Here is a 25318-nt window from a genome sequence, read left to right as displayed (position 1 = left end):
ATAATAACTATTCCATGGATTAAACACTGAAATGATTATAATTTACCTCTGTGTTTTAAAAAAAAAAACCTTGTTATTTACTTTTTCCCTCTCCTTTGCTTAAGATATGGATGAGTGCAAAGAACCTGATGTCTGTAAACACGGGCAGTGCATCAACACGGACGGCTCCTACCGCTGCGAGTGTCCCTTTGGTTACATTCTGGAGGGGAATGAATGTGTAGGTGAGTGATAAGTCGGTTTCTTCCACTGGGGTTTTACAAGTTAAAAGTTAAGCTCTACAGCAAGCATGTCAAACTCAAAGGCTAACACAGGCCAAATAAACAAGGTTTAAGTTTATGTGGCCGCAAAGAAAAAAAAAAGCTTCAATTTTCATAGAAACGTACATTTATTTCAATAAAGACATGCTGAATACAAAGGGCTGAAATAAATGAGTAATCGTTATCATAAAATAATAGAATATTTCAATAAAAATTGATATTTTTTCTTGAACATTAACTTACCAGACACTGAATAACTGCACAAATTAATAAGCATAACTCAAATAAACCTATTTTTCTTATTCTCCAAAAGCGAAATTTTTCCAGTTGCGCACACCAAACAAGTCAATTCAACACTAATGACGTAGCAATCGGCTGCTAAAATAATCGCTGCTGGTCTTAGTGGAAAGAAATAGTGTGCCTATGCGTAAGGCGCGTAAGGGAAATGAATGCAACACGATTATAGTAATCAGTCATTTGGGAATGTTGTAGTTGCTTATTAATAATTATGTATAACAGGATATTGTAAAAATTAGGTTACAAAATTTTTATTAAAACGTTTCTTACATACCGTTATATTGGCTGCACCACATGTGCCCGTGGGCCATGAGTTTGACATGCTTGCTCTACAGCATTCACATGAGGAAGTACAAGTACCAAGATAGAAAAGAAATAAATTTTGTTCTTTCGTTTATGTATCATTCATCTAGCAATACTAGCTGAGGCCCCACTATGTGCCAGGCACTTTGTTTGGCTCTATGACTACAGCAGTGAATCAAGACAACATTGTCCTTCCTTGCATGGACCTTAAGTCTAATGGGAAAGACACATTTGAAGAGATAGTGGAAAGGACAATATTATAATGAAAGTCTTTCTGAAATTAAAACATATTAATGGTCATAATCTTATTCTCTCAAGATATAAAATACAAAATTTGCCCAGATTTTGTTGCACATAGTAATATGAAATGCTATGTACCCAACATATTTCCCCTTGTTTTAACCTTCTTATTAAAATTTCAAAGAATGGCTCCTATGGCTGACCTTTGACCTCTTAATTCACACTAACTCCACATGGAATCTAAGTATTATGTCTATTTATCTAAGAAATCCAAACCTGAGTTAATAATGGCATAAATGCTAAGAGTCTGTGTACATTAGAAAGTGTTCTTTCCACACAGGGAATCAGGGTGTGAGGATTTCAGCTGCAGTGATGCCTCTGGGAGCTGAAGCAAGTCCTTTAGGCCTTAGAATGTAATATTATGCAGATGGACCAAGTTATTTCTAAGTACCTTATAACTCTAAAAATCAATGATATTGTGATTATTAACTTGAAGGAGATATGACATTCCTTACAGTGAAATGGAAGTTCATAGCAGAACGAAAGCAAAGTCATCAGTGTTTTCTCTCTGGCATCTTCAGTTAGTGCTACTATGGATGTGAGACATGAGCCTCCTCACCCACAGTCTCTCTACCACAGTCTCTTGTCTTCACTTGCTGAATTCATGGCCCAGCAGAAGACAGAACCCTTGATGCTAGTCTATTACTTTTCTGTGCCCTACATAGCTAAAATACAATCCTATTTTTCAATTCCCCCCTCTCCCAAAGGAAGATGTTTTAGAATTAGGATTCTAGATAGATGAGTTGGGAGGCATATCTATTTTTTGGACCTCCTTGGTAAAACTTGTTCTCTCTCTATAGTTATTTAGAGAGATCAGACCCTAAATATATTTCTTTCTAGACTTTCGTCTGCCTAATGTAAACCATCTGGCTTCAACAGAATCAACAAAATCTACTTGGGTCTTGATTTTATCCAGTGTATTAATTTTGCTTAACCTCTGGTCTCTTATTTTGCGTCAGTTTAGTCTTCTATTTTATATCTGGCAGAGCTCCATATGTTTAAGGCTTCTTGGAGAGTGATGTAATGTAAGGCCAAGCTGGAGATGTATTTCTAGCTTTAAGTAAGTGAAAACTTTTGACTTGTGAGAGAAGCATGGTTTTAACCCTTTGAACATCTATTCCCACTAGAAGATGTACTTCTTTATAGTGTGGAAGGCTGGAGAAGCTCACAGAGAAGAGCACTATGAGAGCTAGAAACCCAGCTACTGTCACTGTCATTGTCACTGCCACTGCCACTTAGCAAGTTGGATTTCACAGCCACAAACCTGTGGCAATAAGACATGTGTATTCCTTCTCTGCAAGGACAGAATGAGAATAAAATAAAACATTACAGATCGAAGTATTCTGATAGAATGAAAGGTATTATCTCAGTCCAAGCCCATTTTCTCTCAATTCATTGTGTTTTGAATATTATTCTTCTGGTCACCTGCAGATATTGATGAATGTTCTGTGGGCAATCCTTGTGGAAATGGAACTTGCAAGAATGTGATTGGAGGGTTTGAATGCACCTGTGAGGAGGGATTTGAGCCTGGTCCAATGATGACTTGTGAAGGTAAGACTCTTAAATGCATAATAGTTGGTTACATGTTCTGATCTTGGAAGCAACAGTTGGTTAATTATAATTCTTAATATGAAATACCACTCAGGATGTATAAAATAAAAAACATCTGGGCCGGATGGGCCATTCCATCTTTTCATCTCTGTGTGTCCACCTTTCTGCAGGGAGTATCTGAAAAAGATACAGATGGCTCATGGCACAAGTTATGCTGCAGATCATGCAGAGTTCTTGGTGGTGTCTCCCTACTACTGATATTTGTATACAACTCCAGTCTTGTTTATTACCTTCTTTCATACTTTCCATTTTCCCCTTCTGCCTTTATTTTCATCTCACTTGCTCCCTTTCTTTTTCTTCTCTGGTTTTTCTTTTCTATTCATAGAAACATCTACCCACTGAGGTAACCACCAATATCCCGCAGCCGTCACAGTGGCATTGCCTATATGTTATATGTGTCAGCCAGTGTGGCTGGAAGAATGAATGGAAAGAAAGCAAAGGGAGAGAGTGTCTAGAAGAGTGGTTCTCAAAGGATGGTCTCTGGACCAGCTACATCAGCATCACCTGTGAACTTGTTAGGGCTTCAGATTTTTAGGCCTCATCCCAGACCTCCTGAGTCAGCAACTCTAAGATTGGGGCTCAGCAGCTCTCCAGATGATTCTGATGTGTTCTCTAGTTGAGAACCACTGGTCTAAGAAAAGCATGAAGGGAAAATGAAGGCAGAGAGTAAAGTTGGTATTAAAATGAGCTCTGCATTAGAAATATGGCCCATCGGTACTCATTGTTGAAGTTGTGAGTGGATCTTCAAGGCTGTAACTAGTCATGATCTGGGGTCTCACTGATGATCTCAGTGGCATCAGTGGTCTTAGGGAAAAACATGATCATCAAGATGGTCTGTTTTAACCCTGATTTTCCAAAACACATTCTGATGTTTTCAAATTATGAAATCTACAGAAATCATTTTGACCCACTAACAGTAAAGTCATTCCCACCTATTGAAGGCTCTAACCTGGGCATCAGTGGGAACTAGGTATTTCTGTAAGTGTATAATAATTCGGAACACTATTTGCTTGGGTATAAGAAACACTGTTATTTAACAGAAGCCTCTTCTATATGGGGAAAGGGAGGGGTTTAACAGTCATGGAGGGGTCTGCTTCTGTTCTGACAGCAATTGACTTGGCAGTTGTTTTGGCTGAATGGGGTAAAACTGATCACCACTCCATGTGACTTTGGGGGTGGCAAGTGATCATCTTGAGGCTTCAGAGCAAGAATTTTAGAACAGCTCCCTCTATATAGGTGACCTCATCCATCTAAATAACAATTCATAATTACACAGGAATAACAACCATAAACTTGACTGTGCTGGGAGCATCAGGAGGCATGGCCCCCCTACTGATACCAATTATAAAATAACCAGATCATTTTATAGCTCCCTGAAAACCAGAGACTGCTTGGTCCACCATGTTTATAACAATGAAGCATTTCAGCTTTTGGTAAAAGTAGATTCCTTTTTTTGGTTGATGTCCATGATCCATTATTTTCTTACTACCTCTGCTGCAGATGTAAACGAGTGTGCCCAGAATCCTCTGCTCTGTGCTTTCCGATGTGTAAACACGTACGGGTCGTATGAATGCAAATGTCCTGCTGGCTATGTCCTGAGAGAAGACAGGAGGATGTGCAAAGGTGAGACATTCATGTTCAAGGTCATCCAAGCCAGGGAGCTCTAACACGATGATGGGAGATGTCCCTCCAAAGCTTCCAACCATAGAGGAGGGCGGGGAATTGGGGAACACTGCTGCAGTTCATGGACATTATGAGGGTTGTCATTGCTCCCTTTCCTAGTAAATTGTTGCTTGAGGCTTCAAGCTGAGTCGAGGGCTGCACTGCAGATCCCTTTTAGTTCACTCTGTGTTGCGTGCCAGCCATGCCACAAATGAGAAGACAGAAAGAAAAGAAGACATTTCCCCACATTCAGGAAGTTCTATATGAAGATGTTGAGATGGAGATATTCAATTAATCAAAAAGTATTAAAAATCATGCTTCCTGCTTTTGAAGAGGTTACCAGTTAATTAGGGAGCAATTTCTTCGAGTTCATAAGTGGTTAGAAGAACTCTTCTCATTCTTGGAAGGCCACAGATGCTAACAATGCAAAAGGAAATAGGTTACTTAATACTGTTTCATGTGTAAAAGGCAAGAAATTAATGCAGCTTCTCTTATAAATTTGTGGTTGCACATTCTTTCCAGACCTGGATGAGTGTGAAGAGTTGAAGCATGACTGTGCTGAAAAGCAAATGGAATGCAAGAACCTCATTGGCACGTATATATGCATCTGTGGACCCGGGTATCAGCGCACACCTGATGGGGAAGCCTGCGTAGGTAAGAGAATCCCAGCAGAAGGAGCTCTGAGTGAGTCAGAAGTAACAAAGGAAGGGACTTGGGTTGAATCCTTATGGGCCCTATGTTCTTCTTGGCCAGAGCCATTTTGCCCCTCATAATTAACCTCATGCCATAACTTCCAGTGGAGGGCCCCTTGTCTCATGATGATCTGTGAATCCCATGAGCTCTGTGATTTTTCTCCCTCTGAGCTGGTGTTTGCCTACTTTCTCAGCCCATTTTGCTTCCAGGATTGGAATATTGGGTATTTCCTCTATTTCCTTTCTTTCATTTTTGCACTCCTTTGTTTTGGGGTCAGTTCCACTTACTGCATTGGAATGTCTCCCTGTTGACCCAACTTTGCTACCAGTACCCTGGCATTGAGTTCTGATGCCAGGTCCTAAACAAGGAACATCACTAAACCAGTGGGATCCACCTCCAGAGAATGGGTGGGTGCAGAGTGGGTCCCAGGCAATGGTATTTTAAGGCTCCCCCAAGTTTCTATCATGTGGATCCAGCATTAAAAACCACAGCTTTAGACTGGGGGTTGGCACACCACAGTGTGAGGTTCAAATCCAGCCTGCCAGCCCACCACCTATTTTTTTAAATGGAGTTATGTGGGAACATAGCTCTAATCATTCACTCATGGTCCATGGCTGCTTTCCTGCCACAGTGGCAGAGCAGAGTAGAGCACTTGCAACAGAGACCATATGGTCTGCAAAGCCTAAAATTTACTATATATTTATAGTAATACTGTAGTATTAGTATTACCTATAGAAAATTTCCTGACCACTGCTTTAGACAAGAAATACAGGAGAAAATTACGAGAACACTCCCACATGCATCCCTTTCCTTTCTAATAATCAGTGACATTAGAAAACATATTTTATGTTGTCAGTCAAGAATCTTAAGGACCTCACCATCCCCTTCCTCTGTAAGAAACAGAATTAAATAGTCATTAAAGGGCAGGCTTTAAAAGCACAGGAAAAGGGTGTGGACTGAGGATCCCATTCTGGGGCTTCTGGGATCTGTGCTGCTGACTCTCAGCGGCACATCAGAGTCTCAGAGCTTGGGTTCCACGCCAGAGATTCTGAATCACTTGGTCTGCCACTGGGGTTTTTAACCTGTTCCAGCCCTCTCTAGGTGTCACCTTCCAGCTCTCTGCCTCTCTTTTTGAGAGCTGTGCCTCAGGGGCTTGGAACTCATCTTTCGAATGGGATGCACCTAGGCAAATTATTTCATCAGACACTTCTAAGAATCTCAAGCTACTTGAATGCTTTTCTCTAAACCTGGGAGATTGAACTATGGTTTATTCTTTCTTAAGAACATTGTTGAAGTATTATAATAAACATAATCTAAATTGAAATGGAAGGTTAGTCTAGTTAAACTGCCTTAGGTCATAACTGACTATTGTAGATATTATTCTACTAAAGTATTGCAGTATTTCTTTAATGTGTTGATTTTAAAATTAAAATCTTTTCGTCTTCATTTGAAATGATCCTTTGAGAATCCTCTTTATGTAGAGATATGGAAAATTTTAAATTTTATGAAGTGAAAAACTGTAAGTGTACATAAAATGCTATCATCTATGTTTTAAGTATATGAAAATGCCATCAATCATGTTTTTTAAAGGGTGGAGGTACACACACAGATGTATGTATCTGCTTGTATGTGTGCAATTCATCTCTGGGAAGACACAGTAGTAACACGGTTGACTCCCTGGAGGGGAATTTGGTGGCTGGGGGAGGGGGAGAAAGGGGAAGTTTTGCTGAATACGTTCTAATACCTTTTGTATTTGCGACCATGTGAATAGCTTACCTAGTATCACAAACTAAATTAAGAAAAAAAAGAGAGTCCATTCTTGTACAAAGTGGTCACATGACTCCTCCTGTTTTCGTCCTTCAATGAAACCGCACAGATGAGAATGAATGTCAGACCAAGCCAGGCATCTGTGAGAACGGGCGCTGCCTCAACACCCGGGGGAGCTACACCTGCGAGTGCAATGACGGCTTCACAGCCAGCCCCGCCCAGGACGAGTGCCTCGGTGAGTCCGTGCAGCGGGATGCCTTCACCACGGGCCTCCGCACTGGGGTGCTTAGAACCAGATCTCTTCTTTGAGACAATAGAGACTGTCACAGTTTCAGGAAAGGTTAAAAATGTTCATGTTTTGGAGATGACTCAGTGACTGATTGTCCATTGGGCTTAGCACCACCCTGCAGCTCAGTTCTACCTTTACAGTACTAATTGTATCACTGAATCACTTGTTTGAAACTTCTTTCTGCCTTTTTAAACCCTTGGTGCTCAGGATGCTTCCATATGTTTCTCTGCTTCCATAGCATGACTATACTGCTGGGAGCAGATAGAGTCGCAACCTTGTCCAGATCAATGCTTTTCTGCCTACTTACTGAATTTCTTATTTGTCTCCTCAGATGCCATCCTTTCTCTCTCACTGCAGTTTCCAGCTTTCCCTTCTCGCTCCTTCTCACCAGGGTAAAGTGTTATATCCCTTGTGGGTTTCATATCTGACCAAATTTTTGAAAGCTTGCCGTGCTTAGAAAATGTCCTAAAATCTTCCTTTTAATATAATGTCCCTTCCAGACAACCGAGAAGGGTACTGCTTCACAGAGGTGCTCCAGAACATGTGCCAGATCGGCTCGAGCAACAGGAATCCCGTCACCAAGTCGGAGTGCTGCTGCGACGGAGGGAGAGGTTGGGGTCCCCACTGTGAGATCTGCCCTTTCCAGGGTACTGTGGCTTTCAAAAAACTCTGCCCCCATGGCCGAGGATTCATGACCAATGGAACAGGTACTTCACTTTGTTCTGGTTTATTATCAATGGAGCAGGTAATTCATTTGGTCCAAAAATACTTGCAGGGAATTTTTTTGTTTGTTCTATGAAAAACAGATGAGACTATGGAATCAGCAATATGAACCTAGGCTGAGTTGCATAGTTGAGGTTGACAAAAATTCTTCATTACTATATTTTAGATAATCAAGGCCATGTTGCCAAAGTGTCCTGAATAATTTGTGTGTGCTAGGGTTCCTGCCTCTGCTTTATAAGGAGTCTTCAATGTTTTATTTATTTATTTATTTATTTATTTATTTATTTACTTACTTACTTATAAATCCTCACCTGAGGATATGTTTTTATTGATTTTTAGCAAGAGAGGAAGAGAGAGGGGTGGGAGGAGAGAGAGGTGAGAAATATCGATTGGTTGCCTCCCGCATGCACCCTGACTGGGGATTGAACCCACAACCTTTTGGTGTATGGGATGATGCTCCAATCAGCTGAGCTACCTGGGCAGGGCAGGAGTCTTCAACTTTTTAAACAAAAGTTTGTTATAAGTGTTGCTGATTACTCAGAATACAATTTTTAGATAAATCTTAAAATAAATGTACATTAAATTCCTAAACTAGTGAGCTAATATGTACTTTAACTCTTAAAATTGACTGAAATATACTGTATAAAAGTATGCTGGATTTATGTTCATGTTAGAAAGATGTGGTTAATGGTAGAATAACAGAACTGGGTAGATTAGATGGGGTGACCAAACCAAATTTATGATTTTTTGGAGGAAAAATTGAAATGGTGGAAAACACTCATTTCTTGAGATGAATGAAGGTAGGCTAAATTGCATTTCAGAGTAAACTTGAAAAATTTCAGTAAAAATATCAGCTGTTGGTACAAAATGGTTATTTGACAATCAACAGTGAAGAAATGGCTGGTGTTGGACCCCACCAAGCAGTAAGTGGATAGGTGGGTCAAGATGGGGAGGACAGTGGCTTTAATGCTCGACAGTGCATCCTGAGCAAACCTCCTTTGGTGGAGCTGTGAGTGGGCTTCTATCTTTAGCAGGCCACAAAGGCGCAGCCCAGTAATCCACCCCAAGCCCTGGGCCTCCCTCACCATAGGTGAAGTTTAGTCCATTTTCCCCCATACTATGTGATTTGATATTTTTTAGGATTAACTTTATTCACAACAAAAAGAATAGAAAAAACACTTTTCTCCTTATTTTGGACATGCAACTTTAGAAAAAAGTGGGATTTCCTTGTCCGAAGGGTCCACTGCTGCGATTCACTTATGGAACATCAGCCTGAGTCGAGCTTGATGGCGTGAGATGGCACAAGGAGCTAAATATGTCTAGATGAGGTAGATGTTCTATGGCCCACAGGAGAAAAACGGTATAAATCTAGAAAGAAATTATTTTTAAAGTTTTCTCCTAGCCTGATTAGTTTACCACTGCAGTCTCATAAAGTTATTCTTTGCCTTTCAAAATAGTTACCATTACATGTGAAATGTATGCTGTCATCCCTTTGGTTTAATTCCTTAGGTCCATAATTTAGTAACATGGTTCATTAGTACTTACACTGAAATGATTCTTACATATTAATATCATCCATGTTAATGCCTTTCTTATTTTACTTTCTGTTTATTAAATGACAGATATTGATGAGTGCAGGGTTATCCATGACGTTTGCAAAAACGGGGAATGTGTCAATGACAGAGGATCATATCATTGCATTTGTAAAACCGGCTACACTCCCGACATAACTGGGACTGCCTGCGTAGGTAAGTATTCTATTTCTTCTGCTTTATTAACTCGAGCTAAAATTGTAGATTATGGCAAAAAAAAAAATCCTCAAACTAAAAAAATCTAAAAAGCCTGTGTAAATTCATAAGAAAACATAAGAGAAGGATCAAACACTTCACAGAGTTTACTTTTTCTTTTCTCAAAACAAAAATTTTTCGGTCAACCTTGTAGGTATTGATATTTATGCATCTTTTCAGACAGGTAGTCACACTGTATTTCTTTGATCATAGATCTGAACGAGTGCAACCAGGCTCCCAAACCCTGCAATTTCATCTGCAAAAACACAGAAGGGAGTTACCAGTGTTCGTGCCCAAAAGGCTACATTCTGCAGGATGATGGAAGGAGCTGCAAAGGTAAAGTAGAATGTGCCTTCACCCGCTCACCTGCCTCTGGGGGGACAGACCTTCTCTACACACAAGAGGTGCTCCCCTGGTGTTAGAGCCTCTATGGAGGCTCCCTATGCAGAAGGGAAGGGAGATGGCAGAGGACCAGTGGCAGCAGCTATCCTCACTACCTGCCCCCTGGGCATCCATGGGGGCCTTCCCTGAGAGTCTCAGAGGCAGCAGGACCATTTCTACAAGGCTGGGATACTGAGGATCCCTAATGGATTGCCTCTGCTTTCTGTTTATTGCATCCATGTAGTCACTATGTAGTCAGACTGTTCAACAACTAAATAGCCTAGATCTCCAGCAGAGTCCTACCTCGCACTATCAGTGCCATGACCCAGAGGACATTGAACTAAGTAAGTAAGCACTTTGTCTAGGCTTTTGCTCTGCAAAATAGGGCCATTCCTGCCCTGCAGGAGCTTATGTGAGACATAAATGTCGCAATGAATTAAGAAGCAGCCAAAACTTCAGCAAAAATCCCTTATCAACCCAGGATTTTTGCAAAATTCTGTTGGTGTAAACACTCCTGTGAACAACTTCCTCAACATTAAGGAATCCATATATTGAGTGAATAGCACTAGTGAGTCATTCTTAAGGATAATTTGGAAAATGAGGGATTTGGAGAAGGTAGACTAGATGGCAGAACAAGAGTTATAGAGTATTCTGCCATGAAGTCTTGAAAGAGAAAGAGGGAAATAAGGAAGTTAAATGGTGGGATGGAGTGGAAGTGGGGAGCAGAGGGAAGGAGGGAGAGAAGGAGGGAAGAAGGAAGGAAAGAAGGGTCCTGCATTCACAGTGATTTTTTAAAATTAATATTCTACTTACATTTGGAACCCACTCCCGTTGTTATTTATAGCAATGGAGTTGATAATGAACCTTAACTTTCTGGCAGTGAGGAAAGAAGCCTGGTCAAAGTGGAGGATTTTATTGAGACGTGAGGAATAATCTGTAGGCAGTTTTTAAAAGTGCTACTAGCTTATCGGAATGAGTATTTTTCTTTCCTTTTTTCCCTTCCTGATTGCTCAGTTTTGTTTTATCCCAATGAGGATCTCTAAACAAAAAGTCAGTTTTGTTTTGTTTGGTTTGGTTTGGTTGACCAACTCCTTTGAGCAGAATAAAAAACAGCAAAGACCGAAGTGAACAAATTTTCAGCCTCAACATTTCTTTTTATGTTTCAGCTTAAATAGATCTTTCCAATACTCTGGAAATGTTTTGAGAATCCCTAGTCTCTTACTTCATTTAAAATTTATTTAAAATTTTATAACTGATCTGAAATTTCTTGAAGAATTCCCACTTTCCTCTAACTAAAGAGAATTGGATTTTCCTTTGATTCCCCCAAAGAGCTACATTTTTAATCTAAATTGAGACCACGTTTTATCTTTCAAACTCTTATCTCCTGGGTGCTCCCAGCCATTTGCTTGGCTCTGTTCTGGCCAGGCACACTTGAGTCAGAGAGATGAAAACTCAAAGCTTCCTCCTAGGGCAGCTTCTAGGTACGCATGCTGTCAGCTGTACTCCAATGCCCGTCTTGCATTTTCTTGTAGATCTTGATGAGTGTGCAACTAAGCAGCACAACTGTCAGTTCCTGTGTGTTAACACCATTGGCAGCTTCGCTTGTAAATGTCCTCCTGGCTTTACCCAGCACCACACTGCCTGCATTGGTAAGTGGGGAGGAAAGGACCCTATGTGGGAGATAGCTATTCCTTTAAGTTCTTCTGCTGTTGGAGTAAGAAGACAAAAATCTTGGAAAAATATGGGGGTACATATATATGTGTATGTGCATGTGAACAAGTACATGTGAGCAGTTACAGGCCTTTTTGGGTCTTTTCTAAGTAAATCAGCCATCTCTCTTCCTTTTAAATAACAGAAAGAGAGCTTCAGGGAATTCCCCCCCGCCCCCGCCTTTACCTACCCTGTCTCTTACAGATAACAATGAGTGCACCTCGGACATCAACCTGTGTGGGTCCAAGGGCATTTGCCAGAATACTCCTGGGAGCTTCACCTGTGAGTGCCAGCGGGGATTCTCACTGGATCAGAGTGGCGCCAGCTGTGAAGGTGGGTAGGGCCCTCAGCTCCATCCAGCTGGTGGGTCCCTCTGAGGGGCCTGTGTGACTGTCAACACCTTCATCATCGTCCTTTAGCATTTTACCTTTGTATTGACATTTTTTGGTTTCTAATTCTGGTACAAGTAAGCAAATAGAAATAATTTACACAGCTAACCCATAAGGTGCCTATGTGCTTTGCATTAATTTCTTCATCGTTTTTATTTGTAGACTTTACCAGGGATATCTGAATATATTTCTCCTTAAACTTAACAAACCTCCAGAGTAGATATTCTTAAAGTTTTGGGTGGTAGAATAATTTTTCAAAATGAAAACAGTTATGGGGCTGTAAAGTACTGCATAGGGAATATAGTTAATAATATTGTGATAACTACAATGGGTACTAGACTTATCGGAGTGATCACTTCATGAGTTATATAAGTGTCTAATCTCTGTGTTGTACAATATGTAATATTGTATGTCAACTGTGATGGAAAACTGAATTTTTAAAAATATAGCTCAGAAAACAAACAAACAAAAAACAACAACCGTGGAATAATTTTTTTCAGGGTCAGATTTCCTTTGAAAAGGGATTTCACTTTAGCACACATATAAATGTTGCTTCAGAGAACGCCTCTGAGACAAGTAGGAATGTGGCTTAAAGGCGACTGCACCTCCTTTTTCAGATGTGGACGAGTGTGAAGGAAACCACCGCTGCCAGCACGGCTGCCAGAACATCATCGGGGGCTACCGGTGCAGCTGCCCACAGGGCTACCTCCAGCACTACCAGTGGAACCAGTGTGTTGGCAAGTACTTTTCCTTCTGAGCAAGAGGAATTGCTCTAAGCGCCTAGGAGTCAAAATGCTGCTTTCTCTCTGGAAACTTACTTTTGTCACGAAAGCAACAGATATTCATTTAAAACTGCCCTAAGCCATGGCCAGTGTGGCTCAGTGTTTAGAGGGTATGATTCCTGGTCAAGTGCCTGTACCTGGGTTGCAGGTTCAATCCCCGATCCTGGTCAGGATGCATGTTGGAAGCAACCAATTGAGTTGCTTCACATCAATATTTCTCTCTTTCTCTCTTTCTCCCTCTCCCTCCCTTCCACTCGCTCTCTCTGAAAATGGATGGAAAATATCCTCGGGTGATGATTAACAATAAATAAATAAACAAACAAACAAACAAACAAATCCTACATAATAAAAGCCTAATATGCAAATTGACTGAAGGGTGGAATGACTGGTTACTATGACATGCACTGACCACCAGGGGGCAGACGCTCAATGCTGGAGCTGCCCCCTGGTGGTCAGTGTGCTCCCACAAGGAAGCGCTGCTCAGCCAGAAGCTGGGCTCATGGCTGGTGAGTGCAGCGGGTGGTGGCGGGAACCTCTCTCGCCTCTGCAGCAGCATTAAGGACCCCTTGGGGGTTGTCTGCCTGTCAGCTTAGGCCCCCTCCCCACGGCAGGTGGACGACCCCTGAGGGATCCTAGACTAGGAGAGGGCGCAGGCGAGGTCCCCCCCCCTCCTCACCGCCCCCCCCCCACACACACACACACACACTGCCCAGTGCAAAAATGTCTTGCACTGGGCCTCTAGAAATAAAATAAAATAAAACTGCCCTAACTTGGTTGAAACCAGAGGGAAGATATAGCCTTCACAAAATAGCAAACTAAGAAAAAAATAATGATAGAGGACACTTCAAGGCATTTGAAATGAAAAAAATTTTAAGTCAGTTTATGGGACTACCAATATCCCCCTGCCCTTCTGTTGCCTTGCTAGCCTACTCAGCCCACACTTGACTTCTGTAAACATCAGGGGCTGACAAAATCTACTTCTGACTAAAAAATATCAGCCAGCTAGAGGCCATTATGAGCAACTTTTGGCCTGAAGATGAAAAAGTGGTTCCATTCAGCTCTGCACATCTTTGGGGCAGAGAGCAAGTAGCAGACACAGCAATTTTTTTTCAGAATTGCTTAATTCTTTTGAAAATTAAGGAGACCCAAAGGCTCTCTCATTAAATTGAAATTATGTCATTTTTGATTGCACAATGTCACGGGAAAATAACTTTTTGTTGTTGCTCTTAATCTTCACCCGAGGATATTTTTGCCATTGATTTTTAGAGAAAGTGGAAGCTAGGACAGGTCGCCGGAAGGGAGGGAGGGGGAGAGAAACAGATGAGAGAGACACAGCTGTTGGTTGCCTCCCACATGCTGGGGATTGAACCTATAACCCAGGTATAGGCACCTGATCAGGATTTGAACCTGAATCCCTATCTTCCACGGGCCGACGCTCTAACCACTGAGCCACATCGGCCAGGGCTAACTCTTAATGCACATCAGAGAATTCAAACATGGTGAGTTTAGAGGGACCCCTGATCCACCTAGCAGCCTGAGCTCTTTGATTTCCTGTTGAGGAGCTGGAAGCCCAGGGAGAAGAGGGAAGTTGTCCTCACACAGGTTCTCTTGTGATATGTCTGGAGATAGAGCCCAAGGCCCTTAACTTTAAGCATCACAATCACTCCTGTTTTCACTCCAGAAGCATCTGTGACCTGTCCCCGCTGCCACACTCTAGGGGAGCCCTCCTTAGCAAAGACAAGAGAATTCCTGGTCTTGCCTTTCATTAGGGAAGTGGGGGTGGCTGCCCTGCATTGCCATGCTTCACTTTACTCCAAACAAAGACACATCATTCAGTGCGTTTTCATTTGTCAAAACTGTGTCTCTCTCATCTGGTTTGATTTCTTACAAGACACAGTTTTCCAGAAGTGAGTAGGACTGGTTAAAATGACCCCCGTGCTAGAGGAGTTTAGACCGCACGTGTTGCTGACCAGCTGTCTGGTTTTAATAAAAATGCCTTCATTGTTATGGGCTCAGGGAGATCTTGGGTTTTAGTTACCAAATTCTGACACTTTCCACAGACTTTCAGAGTGAGCTTTATTGGTTGTTGTCCTTGTTATGTAGACTCCTTGAATTAAATTAGACCTGGGTAGGGGGAGGATAAGAGAGGTGAGGTCTACCACTCCCAAGCTTTTTCCCTCCTTTCCCTCCCTCCTCTCCCTACCTTCTGTCCAGGGATAGTAGAGATGGCCAGGTCATGCCCTAGTTGTCTGGGGATTCAACTTTGGCCCCATGAAGATCATATCCTGACTGAAGTTATAGATAAATACGTTGATTAAGAAGCAAGAAGAGCCCTGGTCAGTGTGGCTTAGTTGGTGGAGCATCGTCCCATGCACCAAAGGGTTGCCAGTTTGATTCCTGGCCAGGATACATACCTGGAGTTGATCCCAGTTAGAAGGTGTGCAGGAGGCAACCAATCAATGTTTCTCTCTCACATTGATGTTTCTCTCTCTTATGTCCCTTCCTCTCTCTCTCTCTAAAATCATTTTTTAAAAAACCATATTTTTTTAAAAAGAGAAGCAAAAATAGGTTTGGGAGTTTTTGATGCCCAAAAGATACCAGTCCAAATGTGGCTCATAATTCTTGAGAATTATAGTTATCCAGAGTGAGGGTTGCCTTGGGTCAGAATGGCTTTCCCAGAGCCATGCAGAACAGAGCAGATCTCTTAGACCAGCCCAGCCTGAAGGTCACTCTCAGAGGATGGATGGGCTTGGGACCAGGGGCCACTGGATTTCATTGTTTTCTGAGAAATATCAAACTTCCAGCTTGCGGTTGGAGTTGGCCCATTTTGACCTAGAGAAAATGAGTAAAAGAAAGCCCATCCTACATTTTGGAATTCTCCCAGTGGTTCTTCATGCCACAGCGAACACTATGCACACCAAAGGCTGACAGCTTTTATTTTCGAGGACAGGGTGAGTAGGTCTCAATCTGCTTTTAAGGAGTATTTTTTGGAGACACTAAGGCTGTCTCAATAAAATTAGAATTGTCCCTTTTAATAAAAAGAACAAAACCCTCACCAATTTAAGAGCCAACAGAAAGAATAAAATAAAGATTTGGGAGTGTAGAAAAATTCCTTGTGGAGCCCTTTGCTCCAGGTGCACAAGGTGAAAAGGTCAGGAAAAGTGCAAAGCATGTTAAACAAATTGTGGTGTTTGTATATTGATACAAAAGGGTGAGTGCACTGAGTATTGTCAAGCTGTAAATACTGAACATTTGCCAACTTCTTATCTTAATTTGTGCTCTACTCTACTCCACCTCTCCAACCCCGATAAGCAAGTTTAATTTAAACTTTACTAGATTCTCTGGGAGGGAAAAATGTAAAATAAATAGGAAAGGATATGAAAGGGGAGGGGAGTTCTCAACTGAAATTGATGCTCAAAGTGCAAAAGGACTTTAGAGATGATCTAGTCTGACCTTATTCCTAATATACAAACCCTACTCCTACCTCCCTGGTCATCCAGGTTTGATGTAAATGCCACCTTGAAGGGCACTCACTATCTCCCAACGTAGGCCAATCTCTATATAGAAAACATTAATTCTTAGAAATGTCTTTTTCATAGAGAATGAACTTTTCCTCCCTCTAACTTCTTTTAAAATATATATATATATACTAGAAGCCTGGTGCACGAAATTCGTGCACAGCGGGGGGTTGTCCCTCAGCCCAGCCTGTACCCTCTCCAATCTGGGACTCCTGGAGGGATGTCCGACTGCCCGTTTAGGCCCGATCCCACCAGGATCGGGCCTAAACGGGCAGTCGGACATCCCTCTCACAATCCAGGACTGCTGGCTCCCAACTGCTTGCCTGCCTGCCTTCCTGATTGCCCCTAATCACTTCTGCCTGCCAGCCTGATCACCCCCTAACCACTCCGCTGCCAGCCTGGTTGATGCTTAACTGCTCCCCTGCCAGCCTGTTTGCCCCCAACTTCCCTCCTCTGCCAGCCTGGTCACCCCTAACTGCCCTCTCCCGCAGGGTTGATCACCTCCAACTGCCCTCCCTTGCAAGCCTGGTCCCTCACAACTGCCCTCCCTTGCAGGCCGGGTGCCTCCCAACTGCCCTCTCCTGCTGGCCATCTTGTGGTGGCCATCTTGTGTCCACATGGGGGCAGGATCTTTGACCACATGGGGGCAGCTATATTGTGTGTTGCAGTGATGATCAATCTGTATATTACTCCTTTATTAGATAGGATAGAGGCCTGGTGCACGGGTGGGGGCCAGCTGGTTTGCCCTGAAGGGTGTCCCGGATCAGGTGGGGGTTCTTTGGGGTGTGGGGCGGCCTGTGCGAGGGGCCTGTGGTGTTTTGCAGGCCGGTCACGCCCCCTGGCAACCCAAGGGGAGGCCCTGGTATCTGGAATTTATTTTCCTTCTACAATTGAAACTTTGTAGCCTGGGGCAGCAGCCATTTCTGGGGCGGCAGCCATTTCTGTGGCAGTTAATTCACCTTCTACAATTGAAACTTTGTAGCCTTAAGCGGGTGAGCCCAGCCAGGTTGTGTGGAAAGCTTTGCTTCCCCTGTTGCCAGCGGCAACCCTGGCCTGCTCTCTCAAGCTCCATTCTGCCGCCATTTGTTTCAATTTGTTTACCTTCTATAATTGAAACTTTGTAGCTTGAGTGGAGGCTTAGGCCTGCAACGGCTATGGAAAGCTTGGCTTGCTCTGTTACCTGGGAAACCTTGCTCTCTGTGACTGTAGCCATCTTGGATTGGGGTTAATTTGCATACTCGCCCTGATTGGCTGGTGGGCGTGGCTTGGCTGGTGGGCATGGCTTATGTAGCGGAGTGATGGTTAATTTGCATATTATCATTTTATTAGAGAGGACTAGAAGCCCAGTGCATGATTTAATCATGCACGTGTAAGCTGTCTGTCCGCTGGTCGGCAGCTCCCAAGTCCCTGGGCCCCTAGGGCGAGGCGGGGCGGGGGCGTGGTCCTCCTGCGGCCGGAGCCCAGGCCAGGGTCTTGCCTTTGCCTCCCACCCAGGAAGGCTGGGGCCGCCGCCACGTGCTCCTGCGGCCCAACTGCCGCCAGACTCCTCCCCGGGGAGCCGCGCCGCCCGCCCACCACCCGCCCACCGCCCGCCGCCTCCAAACCTCCAAAACGCCGGCTCGGCTCGCTGCCCCAGAGGCCTGTCTGTGCCGCAGCACAGCCATGGCGCAGACACTGAGCTCGCGTCGCCGCTGGCAACGCGAGCTCAGCGTCCTGCCGGCCCAATCACCACCCCAGCCACCCCGAGTCCCGCCCCCTGTGTCACCCACTGGCCCAATCATGGGCGTAGCGGAGTGATGGTAATTTAAATATTACCTTTTTATTATGTAAGATTATTGATTTTTTACAGAGAGGAAGGGAGAGGGAGAGTTAGAAACATCAATGAGAGAGAAACATCAATCACCTACCTCCTGCACACCCCCTACTGGGGATGTGCCCACAACCAAAGTACATGCCTTTGACTGGAATTGAACCTGGGACCCTTGAGTCTGCTGGCCGATGCTCTATCCACTGAGCCAAACCGGTTAGGGCCCTCCCTTTAACTTCTAACCATTGCTCCTATTTCTGCATCTTAGGGGAAAACACACCATGACAGGTCTTTCCCCACATATACCTATGCCTTAGGGATTTTATCAGTCACTAGAGGCCCGGTGCACAGATTCATGCACTGGTGGGGTCCCTCAGCCTGGCCTGCGGGGATCAGGCCAAAACCTGCTCTCTTATATCCCCCAAGGGGTCCTGGATTGCAAGAGGGCGGTGTTCGGGTGACTCACCCCAGAATCGGACTCCCTCCTCTCTAATTCAGGTGCATCACCTGAGAACCCCAGCTGCCAAATCACCACAGCTTGGCAGCTTCTGTGTTGAGCGTCTGCCCCCTGGTGGTCATTGCACATCACAGCTACCAGTTGGATGATCGAGTGGTTGGATGGTCGCTTAGGCTTTTATATATCTAGATGGTCCCAGCAGGAAACAAATGGCTGAGCCCAACCAAAAGCACAGGGCAAGGGAGAGGATCCTGTCGATAATCTATAAAGGCGAGCCTCCTGGGAATGAGAGCAGGTGGGAAGTCTGTAGACAGACGTAGAGGGGCAAGGAGAAGACATCTAGTCCAGGGATATTCTCTCCATCAAAGTAAACACCCTCGGTTCTTCATTCACTCTTTGGTGCCCATGGTCTCCGTTGGAGTCTATCGCACACCTCATCTCTAATTTAACATGTGGGGGAAGAACACAGACAGGGGCATATTTCATTACTTCTGTTCTAAGAATCTTGGAGCTTAAGTGACCTTAGGTGGGTGCTTGAGAGTCCATGGATAGTAAGGACCCTCAAACAGACTCAGAGCTAGGCACTGAGTCATTGCAGGCAGCTCAGTGCCTGGCTTTCTTATTATGTATCGACTCCCTCTTCCTGTAACCACACACTGGAAAGACAGAGAGAAGGAGACAGAGAGGAAAAGAAGGGAGGTAGGTAAGGAGAGAGGGAGGTAGGAAAAAAGGAAGGAAGGACAGAAATATGAATATTATGTATATATGCAAGCATGCTGCCCCCAGTATTTTGACCCATCTATTTTCCTAAATTGAAAAACACATATTTTCTTAGAAACCATATTGTTCTTTAAAAATGAATGAAAAGACATTTCTAAGAATTAAGTTTTCTACATGAACCAAATAAGGCAAAAATAATTGAAGGAGAAAGGAAGTATGATTTTAGATGGAGGTGAGTCTCTGGAGAAACATCGTGGCATAAAGGAAAGCATGTGGTTGCTGCAGTCAGACAGACCTGGGTGCTGGCTCCGCCCACCGCGCTTATGGGATTCACAGGGGCTTTGTGAGCCTCACTGTCTTCATCAACAGGGATTATAATACCTCCCTCCCATGATTGTTAGGAAGGTGAAGTACATGAATGTGAAGCACCTAGTCTCCCATATGTCATGCAGCAGGCATCTAATAAGCACCAGTTACCTTCTCCCTCCTCCCTTTTATTGGAAGTATTTGCTAAGTGAGGAGAAGGCCAATCTACCTGCATTGAAATGAACATCCGCCTAAACATGAGCTGTAGCAATGTTTAGAAGGGAAGAAGCTTGCCAGCAAGCTTCCAACCTGCCCTTCAGAGGCAGGTCTACAAAAATATGCTGGAGGATTCAAAAAAGTATAAATTAGAAATAATGAGAAATTTGAGGTTTTCTCCCTTCCTGTTGACTTAAGTTAGATTTTCCCCTGCTTATTACTATCAGACTTGGCAGGTCCCTGTGGGCAGCCGGTCTGCACCATCTGTCTCTCTTGTGGGTTTTCCAGAATTATTGCTCAAGAAGTTTGCACGCATCTCTTCCAGCCATACTTAGTGTTAGACACGGCCCAGACTCTCGGGTGGGAGTCTGGTTTGGATAAGGGGGACCCATTCAGAGATGGGAGCGGACATACCAGAAGGTACTATTCATCCCCAGCACAAGCACTGGGGGGGCTTTTGCAGATTTTTGAAAAGGAAGGCCAAGGGGGGCAGACACTTTTAGCAGGTGTCAGCCCTTGCCAGCCCTGTACATTCTGAAAAAAGGAGATGCAAAAGCAACCTCCAGGAATGGGCTCGGTCTTTGCTTTAGAGACAGTCCTGCCGTTGCACAGAGAACCGCGTGATTCCTTCCCTCTCACCCTCAACCTTGAACCTTAGCTATGAACCCGCCTCATGGGGTGCTCAGGAACATACTACTGTAGGCTTCCAGTGAAAATCAGAGTCTGTCAGTCCTCAGAATGCCCTGCTCTATTGCCCTCCACCCGGTGCATTTGACCTTGTCGAACACATTTGTTCACCATATGGCAAAAGCCCACATCCATTTCCATATCTTCCTCTTGTTTTCCTTTTCTCATCCCAGACACCTCTACCTGCTTCAGCTTCCTGAGAGCCTGGCCGAGGGCCAGCTGGCCAGCAGCCAGTGACTTGACCCAGACTCCTCGATAGAAACCTCTGGCCGATGTCACATATGCCTTGTCTTCTGGTTCTTCCTGCAGATGAAAACGAATGCCTCAGCGCTCACATCTGCGGAGGAGCCTCCTGTCACAACACCCTGGGGAGCTACAAGTGCATGTGTCCCACTGGCTTCCAGTACGAGCAGTTCAGCGGAGGATGCCAGGACATCAACGAATGTGGCTCCTCCCAGGCCCCCTGCAGCTACGGCTGTTCCAACACTGAGGGCGGCTACCTGTGTGGCTGTCCACCAGGTTACTTCCGGATCGGCCAAGGGTAAGCACTGCTACTTGCCGTCCTGGTTGGAGGCTCTCTCACTGGTAGTGTAATTCAGCATATTTAACTGTTCTCAGAGAGCAGAGTTATACATTTTATAACCCTTGAGTTAATTCCAGTTAGCTCCATAGAGGTTGTAGGTTACTTTGTTTGAAAGGGGGCAATCTACAGTTCTGAAAATTTATAGAAATCAAACAAAATAGTCTATCTCATTCTCTATCTTGATCTACACATCTTGTTGGAAAGTGATTAATTTCTCAGGAAATATGGGGGCTGACCCATGACAAAGCTGGGCTCACGTAGCACATTGTTGATTCCCTTTCTTCTTGGGCAAGTAGTATTCTGTCTTAAAATGCTATCTTGCCCAGTGCCTAATAGGATAAATCCAAAAGATACCTTTTGCGTGGTTTTAAAGTGCATTTCACATTTTAGACTTAAATTTACATTAAAATGACCAAAAAGAGTATTAAAATGAGAGTTAAAATCGTTATTACATTTTCCAGGTAAAATATTTCACTGCATTATATGTATGTGAGTTGGGACAGGGAAGACCTCTTTTTATTTTATTCAGTGCTTTAAATTGGGTGGCAAGTTTTCAAAGGTTAGGTCTTTTTCCCTGCTGAGTTCATCCAGACTTGGACGTCTGTCGAGTTTTGGCTATCCTGTGAAGGATCTCAAGTTTTAATTTTTTAATTGGGAACACACAGACATTAAATGTGCAAACACTCATATGCCCTTGCACACACACATATACACCCCACACACAAAGTTAGTTACATATTTCCCAACATACACATACATGTATTTGTCAAGTTATCTTAGTGGCCTTGGATTTCTTGACACAAATGGCAAGCAATTCATTTTGGGTCTGTGTAGACTTGAAGGCAAAAGAATGCTTGACGGGAAGCACACGGAATGCCAGCCATGGGACACAAATTCCCAGATGTCTGTGTTGGCTCTCATGAAACTCATTCTTTTTAAGTTTAATGCCAGAGCCATTGTCCCAGCAAAAAATTGTGAGACTCCACACTGGCTTCTCGCCACTGGGGCTTCATAGTCACACTTCTTGAAAGTGGTGCTCCAGGGATATGAAAATCCTGGGAAAGAGTCCTGAGAAAGGAACCAAAGCCTGCAAATTTGGGGTTTGCCTGTCCATAATGGAATCATTATGTGAATGTACACACACACACACACACACACACACACACACACACACACACGATGAGCATTTATCATTTCATTCATTGTTAATGTTTCTACACATTTCATGTTGCAAGATAAAGAAAGAAGAAAAGGAAATGTATTGGGCTGGGGCAGCATTGCCAAAAATGGTAGGAATCTGTATATTGAATCTTACTGATTGAGAGAGAGAGAGAGAAACATTGATTTGTTGTTTCACTTATTTATGTATTCACTGGTTGATTCTTGTATGTGCCCTGACCAGGGATTGAACCTGCAACCTTGGCATATCTGGATGATGCTCTAACCCAGGCGTCCTCAAACTATGGCCCACGGGCCACATGCGGGTGTTTTTGCCGTTTTGTTTTTTTACTTCAAAATAAGATATGTGCAGTGTGCATAGGAATTTGTTCATAGTTTTTTTTAAACTATAGTCCGGCCCTCCAACGGTCTGAGGGACAGTGAACTGGCCCCCTGTTTAAAAACTTTGAGGACCCCTGCTCTAACCAACTAAGCTGCCCGGCCAAGGCCTATATTGAATCTTAACAGCATAAAAGAAGATGGGTTATAAAGAGTAGGCCAGCTAATACAGAAAAAGAGATAAATAATGTATGGTCTACATTTTGACCCATTATACCCATTTATATATAGTTTTGGCTTCTCTATGAATCACTAGAGGGATAAGACCAGGCCCCCAAAATAAAGATTCTTTTTGAGTCATTCAGATATTTCAACACATTTTGAAAGGGGAGCCTACCAAATACATTCCAAGTGGCCTATGAAATAGTAAGCAGAATAAAAAAAAACAAGGTACTTGTGAAACATGAGGGCCTCTGTCCATAATTTGGCTTTGATAACTCAAAGGCAAAGAAAAACAGCTGAACTAGTTCTCTCTTGGGCAATGGGTTTGTTTGTCCAGCCTCACATGAGTCAGAGCCAATGGCCCTAGTGGTTTTGAATGACTTGAAACAATTTCCCACAGTTGAGCAAGCTCTGATACATGGGTTTTATACGTTGCATATCTTCCCAATTTATTTCTAAGTCAGCCTCAAGTATCACCTAGAGCTTTCTCTCTACCTTCAGTAGCTTCAGCCAGAGTAAGAGATCAAATAATATGAGAGATTGCTAAGAAGCTGGAGCTATGAAGGGTGGTGATGGTGGCGGTGATGGAAGTGGAGGTGGCGGTGATGGTACCCATTAGCTAGGAAGAGGGCAAGGAACTGAACAGTGATGTTTTACACTTTTCTCACTCCCGTGGAACCAATTTCATAAAAAGAAGACTTATTTAACCTCCCAAATTGCATGGTCTTTCCAAGACAGGAGGAAAACAACACTCCATGTCCCTTCCCCACGTAAGTACAGCAAATCAGCGGCCACATTAGGCTTGGGGAACAAAAGGGCAAATCAATATTCAAAATAGAGCCCTGAGAGAATGGAGAAAAATCAATAAACTAAGCAGCTGGGAGTAAGAGGTCAACCACAGAGGACTTCAATCTGGTTCTCAGAACCGTCCAGTCACCCAGTGGACATGTAATCAAGGGCTGAACGTCGCCAGGTTTCACCAGAATTCTCATATCACCTCCCTATGACCCGCTTCTAATGACAAATGTCTGTGCTCCCTTCCCATTCTCCCACAGGCACTGTGTTTCTGGAATGGGCATGGGCCGAGGAGGCCCAGAGCCACCTGCCAGCGGAGAAATGGATGACAATTCCCTCTCCCCAGAGGCCTGTTATGAGTGTAAGATCAACGGTTACCCGAAACGGGGCAGGAAACGGAGAAGTGCCAATGAAACAGATGCCTCCCACATCGAGGTGGGTACAGCGTGGTGGCTCCTGATGTCTCCTGTTGCAGAAGGGCCTTCCACATTCCTGTGGTTTCCTCTAAGGATGCTCCAAAGTGAGCAAAGGCTCCCCGGGGAGAAAATCCAGACATTCCCCGAGCTCTAGGCTGCATTTTACAAGAGTGTGTGGGGCTCTCTGGACTTTCTTGCTGCTTTTAGGGAGTGGCCATGCGAAGGTTTTCACATACTTGCTCATTTCCTCTGTCTCGCCAAAAAGAAAGTCCAGCACCCACCCAGAGTCTGCTGAAAGGACAAGGTCTGAACCAGGACAGCCAGTGGGCAGAATAGTGAAGTGACATAGTGCTTCCTACACAGGGACGCCAAGTTCTGAAGCTTGAGGCTGCTCTCCTGAAAAGAGCCATGTGGAGTGTGAGGGAACTTGGATTCTAGACAAGAACAACATGGAGCTCAGGCAGCCTGGTTTTCTTTGCCTACGGCTGCCGCAGCCTTTCAGTCAACTCAGAAATGCACAGATACTCACCCAGACCTCTGGCTCCCGGCCCTGAGAATCTAGCACATCTGGTCCCAGAGAGGCAAGCAAGAAGCCAGGTGCAAAGCATTGAATATTCGCAGATCATCAGAGTCAGGAAGTAGGTTCATAGGTGTGTCCTTCGGAGGGAACGGTTTTGCATCCGTGAACAAAATTGAAATAGACTGGTTCTTTCTTAAGCATCAGTGCTGTAATGCATCCGCTGTGGTTTAGGAAATGAGATAATCTTTAGAAAGAAAACAATCTATTAAAACAGTGGTTCTCAGATTTGAGTGTGCATCTAAATTATCTCGAAGGCTTGATAAAATAGATTTCTGGGACACCCCCCCAGGGCTTCTGGTTCAGTCAGCCTAGGGTGGCACCAAGAATTGGCATTTCGAACAGATTCCCAGGTGATGGCTGAGGCTGCTGGTCCAGGGACCACACTTGGAGACCCACCACATTAAAAGACCTCCAAATACAAGTGATTTCAAGCTGACCTTCTTCTTGACATAAGTTTAATATTTTTAATATTATAAATATGTGTGAACTTAACACTTCTGTGGTTTTAAAAATGTGTTTTATGAATATGCTTTTTCAATATAGTTTATACAACCTGAGAAGAA

General features: G+C 43.7%; 1 protein-coding gene across 1 annotated transcript in view; it reads left to right on the top strand.

Annotated features, from left to right (window-relative positions):
- Positions 1 to 25318, top strand: part of FBN1 (fibrillin 1) — a 231190-nt gene that overhangs the window by 204473 nt on the left and 1399 nt on the right. The window contains exons 53-65 of the mRNA XM_079768479.1: positions 105 to 221; positions 2589 to 2708; positions 4269 to 4391; positions 4953 to 5084; positions 7000 to 7125; positions 7680 to 7886; positions 9525 to 9650; positions 9903 to 10025; positions 11603 to 11719; positions 11985 to 12113; positions 12787 to 12906; positions 20972 to 21203; positions 24020 to 24194. Of these exons, the coding sequence (XP_079624605.1) occupies positions 105 to 221; positions 2589 to 2708; positions 4269 to 4391; positions 4953 to 5084; positions 7000 to 7125; positions 7680 to 7886; positions 9525 to 9650; positions 9903 to 10025; positions 11603 to 11719; positions 11985 to 12113; positions 12787 to 12906; positions 20972 to 21203; positions 24020 to 24194 (1847 nt within the window). The remainder of the gene's footprint in view (positions 1 to 104; positions 222 to 2588; positions 2709 to 4268; positions 4392 to 4952; positions 5085 to 6999; positions 7126 to 7679; positions 7887 to 9524; positions 9651 to 9902; positions 10026 to 11602; positions 11720 to 11984; positions 12114 to 12786; positions 12907 to 20971; positions 21204 to 24019; positions 24195 to 25318) is intronic.

This window comes from Cnephaeus nilssonii (genome assembly GCF_951640355.1).
Source record: "Cnephaeus nilssonii genome assembly, chromosome: 4".
Taxonomy (NCBI): Eukaryota; Metazoa; Chordata; class Mammalia; order Chiroptera; family Vespertilionidae; genus Cnephaeus; species Cnephaeus nilssonii.
The sequence above is the reverse complement of the archived record's forward strand: the minus strand, read 5'-3'. Positions and strand labels throughout refer to the sequence as shown.